The 5,675-nt window shown below is 35.3% G+C and overlaps 1 protein-coding gene across 1 annotated transcript; it reads left to right on the top strand.

The window, feature by feature from the left end:
* Window positions 1-354: 354 nt before the first annotated feature.
* LOC142982877 (uncharacterized) lies at window positions 355-4,135 on the top strand. Its single transcript, XM_076129591.1, has 2 exons — window positions 355-672; window positions 1,415-4,135. The coding sequence occupies exon 2, from the start codon at window positions 1,447-1,449 to the stop codon at window positions 3,325-3,327; it is 1,881 nt and encodes a 626-aa protein (XP_075985706.1). The 5' UTR covers window positions 355-672; window positions 1,415-1,446; the 3' UTR covers window positions 3,328-4,135.
* The last annotated feature ends 1,540 nt before the right edge of the window (window positions 4,136-5,675 follow it).

Here is a 5,675-nt window from a genome sequence, read left to right on the forward strand (position 1 = left end):
GAGTGAGAGATTGAAGCGGCTTGATGTTTGTGTGGAGATAGTACGTTTTGGAGTTGCGGAAGTTCTACGCCCAAGGCAAAAGCTATTTGCGATGACAATTTTGCGAGCGTCGGCGAACGAAATATGCCTTTTATTCGTACTAGAGTCGGGATTAAAGCTCTAAAACGGAATTGCTGTCAGAGGGAGCTTTGTTGAAATTTGTGAACTACACCTACCCGTGCAGGGCTGTAACATCTCTTTGTGCTATGTTTCAGCTGTGTTTAAATACGACTATTACCTGATTTTTTACCTACTTATTTAGAAAACATGTTCATGTGCTCTCTCTCTGTTGGTAATTTGAGCGGTACCGTAAAATGGGGTGATTAGATATCGTGGGGTGAATAGAGAAATGTCCGGCACTTTGATATTGCTTACTCTAATTTGTTACTAGCTTTATATAGAATATTTTTCTCTATGATTTATTACACAGCAACATTTTTTCTTTAGGCTTGGCACACACAAATTTATGTCAAGTTGAAATGTCATAGAAAAAAAAGCGGTTAAAGTTAAGGTGTGCAATCAAGCAATATTTGCTGTGTAGAACTTTTGGCTAAATAGCAAATTCTCGGTTAATATACCCTGTAAGTGTGTGTAATTGGATACATACATTACTTATCTTTAAGAAAAACAAAGGTAAGTTCGTATTTGATTATTTAATATTCTCATTTCTAGCAAATTCAAAATGTTAGCTTTTTTGATCTTATTTGAGGTGAATAGATACGGGAAGGAGGTTAATAGATACGCCTTTAGGGTCAATAGATACGCCATTGGAGGTGAATAGATACGGATGAGAGGTTAATAGATACGGGTGGGAGGTCAATAGAAACATGATTTTTAGGGTTGTCAATCGAGGCATGGTTTGTCAAAGCACGTACATATTTGTATAGGTACCTACTACCTAATAATTTTAAGTGCAACACACAGGTGTTGAACTTAAAATTATTAGGTGCATGGCTACAGAGCCATTAAATATTTTTATATTTTAAAATAGAATGGGATATTTTACCGATGATGATGATGATGATGATGATTATATTTTGCCGTAATAGCTGAAGTTAATTATTATTTAGATTTATATTGGTATTTATTCGTTAGTGTCGTGGCATAAGCTTGCGCTTGAGTTAGGATCGGACGCGCGGTCTCGGGTCGGGCAGTGTTATTGGGTTCATCCATCAGGCAATTCCCGGTAGCACCGCGGAGTCTGATAATATGCTCGCCCCCTATTACGTTGGGACATAAAAACACAGTTGGCGAAATGTGGATGTTTTTAACACCTCCATCTACCACCCTCGTTTTGGGAGTACAGGCATGATATTATGTTATGTTAATTATTTATATTTATTGTTTTTAAATATTTGATAATTATTTTGAATAGGTACGCGAGGGCTACATTGCGGTGCGCCCACCATGCCGAGAATTTACAAGCCAGATCCTCGTGGCAGGAAGTATAGAAGGTACCCCAAAGAACTAATAGAGCAGGCTGTCCGGGAGTACAAGGAAAGTAACGATTCCTTGAGTTGCATCGCGAAAAAATTTGATATGGACAAATCTGTCCTTCACAGACATAGCATTAAAAATATGAAATCACAAGGTGGCCAGACAGTCCTATCTAAAGAGACGGAATTGGAATTCATAAAATATATAAACATATGTGCTGAGTGGGGCTATCCTCTTGAACTATATGACTTGAGGTTATTAGTAAAAAACTATTTAGACAATTTAGGTGTTACAGAAAAAAGGTTTAAAGATAACATGCCTGGATTAGAATTTGCCCGAAGTTTTCTAAAGAGACACAGTGACAAAATAACACAAAGGGTATCGCAGAATATTAAAAGGAATCGGGCTGCTGTTTCAGCCGATGTAATAAAAGACTATTTCGAGCACTTAAAAATATCTATTAAAGACGTTCCGATCGAGAACATCGTCAATTACGACGAAACTAATTTAACGGATGATCCCGGCCGAAAAAAGATTATAGCTAAGAGGGGAACAAAATATCCTGAACGGGTGATGAATCACTCAAAGGCATCAGTATCCATTATGATGGCGTGTACAGCGGTAGGAGAAATTATACCCCCATATGTAGTTTATAAAGCTCAGAACTTATTTGATACGTGGACCAAGTCGGGTCCAAAAGGAGTACGCTATAATAGAAGTCAATCCGGCTGGTTTGATGCCAACATATTCCACGATTGGGTAACCACTATGATTTTTCCATTTTTTGAAAATAAACCAGGCAAAAAGTTACTAATAGGCGACAATCTATCATCCCACCTTTCAATAGAATTAATAAAAAAGTGTAAGGAAAAGGATATCCATTTCATTTTCTTACCTGCGAATTCTACTCACCTTACGCAACCACTCGATGTGGCCTTTTTTCGGCCTATGAAGATAGCGTGGCGAAAAATCATTTTCCAATGGAAGAAAACTGATGGCCGTAATCAATCTTCAATCCCAAAGGGTTGTTTTCCTAGATTACTGGGCAAATTAATGGACGATCTTAAAGAAAATGGTCCAGCTAATGTCATATCTGGCTTTAGGAAAACAGGGATAAATCCTTTGGACCCATCAGAAGTATTAAAAAAATTACCGGATTGGCAAGATCCATCTAAACCAGCCGAAGCTGTTGATACGACAGTATTAAATTTTTTGAAGGAAATGCGATATGGGACTATCAATATAGTAGAACCTAAAAGAAAGAAAAAACTTCAAATTCAGGCAGGGAAAAGTGTTTTATGTTCCAGTGATGAAGAATATATTGAGTCTGACCCAGAATACTTGCCTTGTTCTGTCTTGAGAGAAAACAATGAAAAGCAAAATAAAGAAGTAAACGATATGGTCACTAAAGGCAAGGGAAAAGGAAAAAAAACAAAAGTTAAAAATTACCCACCTGTACTTGAAGATCACCGTGTTCAGCGAGAAGCAAATAGTTCCTACATCAAAACCATCCCGACTATTGAACACACAATATCACTAGACGAAGCTATTCCAAGTTGTTCATTTAACATCAGCCGGTATGATATAAGAACATTGCCTTTAATTTTTGAAGATGACCTAAATGGTATAGGTCATGTTGAAACCATTGTACAAGATGAAAATGAATATCCCAATGAAAAGAAATCGAAAAAGGTTGAAATTATTTCCAATGTGAAAGTTAGTGATGCGGAATTGAAGAAAATACTGTCAAATAAAGATAAGTCAACCGTTTCAAAAAAATGCCCTTCGCGGCGGCCCAGTTACTACAGGTCTGATGATGACATCCTAAAAGATTTGATGGCTTTAGATTAGAGTCGATTGATAATTTACTTGATTTAATAGTTTTCATAATTATTATCCCATAATGATCACTTCGAACTTTCATTTGAGTACTTTCAGTAGGTATAATATTTTAACTTTTTCGTCTTCTTAAGTTTTTCAGTCATAGCATACTTACCACTGATTGCAGTTTATACAATCATTTTACCTTAATGTGAGTTTTATTAATAGGTAGGTATTCAGCTTAGGTTTATAAGTACTATTATTTTATGAGTATTTGTGATTCTTGATCTCATTCTTTACTAAATGTAAACCAAAAACTAATAGATAGTATTTTTAGAATTTAATAGTTTTATGTTATAACTAAAACATTATTTTATTTGTTATTTTTTTATAATCAAACCCTCATTTTACACAGGTGATTTCGCGATAGATATAATGTATCTATCGCGAAATCACCTGTGTAAAAATCACGCGATATCATCGCGATAGATATATATATTTAGCTGGGTTTGCCGTGTACTCTAGGAAAGTTGTGTGCAATATGTACAAATATTGTCTTAATAACACTGATTAAAAATAAAAGTTGATTTTGACAACCCTAGTGTTTTTTCTCTATTCACCCCCCTCCCGTATCTTTTGACCCCTGTTTCCAGGTAAATAGAAAACGCTTACTTTTTCTTAATTTACTAGTTATTGACACGTTTTAATTAATTTTCATCATAAATATTTAGTAAATTGCAACGTGACTCCTGATTTTACAATACTTCAATAATGATTCGCATATAAAATATTTAAGAAAATCGATGTAGAAGTTGAAAATTGTGTCTATCCACCCCATTTTACGGTAGTATATAAATGAATTTGAAATATCTATGTATTACGATTATAGTCAGGTAGAGTCATTATTGGATACCCTTACTCTGAAGGCTTATTGAATACTTAGGAACAAAAACCGAAAAGTGTCATACAAAAAGAACGTGTCACATTTCACGATATTCTTTCGTATTTTATAAGCGAGTGTTTTTTGCTTTGGGCATCAAGTGGTTCATAATCTGACACTGCTCATACGGGGCCGCCGGTTATTGCCGCCGCTTATAACGAATTGTTTAAAAACTGGATGCTTTGTAAATTAAGGAAGTCAAAAGCGGAAAATGCTATCCTTCCAAGGCATAATCCTACTTCTTACCTAATATTATATTATAAATAAAAGCGAAGATTTGGTTGTTTGTCAAAACTACTGAGCAGATTTTGATGTTCGGTACGAATATAGTTAATAACATAGGATACTTTTTACTGAGGGAAATCTTGTCACGCGGACGCAGTTACTTAACGATTAGAGATTAGTTTTTATAAAACCATATCGTCTTAACCGCGTGGACTTTAGTTTTCAGCTCCACTCCTGAAAGTCATATCGTGATTTCACATAGCCTTTAGCCTTCCTCAATAAATGGACTATTCAGCACAAAATTATTTTTTCATTTCGAGCTAGAGGACCTACTATGTTCGTGGAAACGAAGTTTCGTAAAGTATTGAAGGTGTTTCTGACTTTTCTCTATTTTATTTTGACACGGAGTAGGCAATATCGGTAGGAGCATGCCTTAGTTTATAGTACATTAGATCGACCGACATTTTATAATGGAAAGATTTGTGATCAGAAGCAAACGAAATTCTAACGAACAGACGATTTCGACTATATGTAGGACTCAGTAGTTTCTGATATTAACGTGTACCAACAAGCAAACTCTGGGGATCTATATGCCTTATTAAGTAATACATTACTATGAAAATTTATGAACAAAACCTACCAAAACTATTTTGCATGAAAACATCATAAATTATAACGCGCGATATCAAACGGCGATAAGTTCAATGTCAGTGAATGCTGATTCAAGGCTTGTTTATACTCATACCGATTATTCACTCGAAATACCGAATAATAGTGCTCTACGTTGTATAATATATGCCAAACGTATGGACAACTATTGTTTGATAAACTAATATTCTAATGCGAAAGTCTGAAAGTGATGTTTGTTACTCTTTTAAGCGAAAACTGCGTGTATGGATTTTGATATATTTAGGCCCACAGATAGTTTATTTTAACCTTTAGGGACCTAATAGATACATACATGCAGTGATAACATCACGTTTGTTGTATCACAAGGTACAGGCAAAAGTCTATATGAATATTAAATCCCCAACGGAGACCGGTAGAAAATGTCTTAAGCATATCGCCTATGTACTATTCTGTATATTAAGTTTCAATAAAAATTGTAATACAAATTATAAAAGTCTAATAGCACTTGGACCGACCCGGAAACGGTACCTGGGAATTCGTGATCACCAGTCGTATATACTACCACCCAGACTTCAGAGGTAGA

The sequence above is a fragment of the Anticarsia gemmatalis genome, chromosome 22 (genome assembly GCF_050436995.1).
Source record: "Anticarsia gemmatalis isolate Benzon Research Colony breed Stoneville strain chromosome 22, ilAntGemm2 primary, whole genome shotgun sequence".
NCBI lineage: Eukaryota > Metazoa > Arthropoda > Insecta > Lepidoptera > Erebidae > Anticarsia > Anticarsia gemmatalis.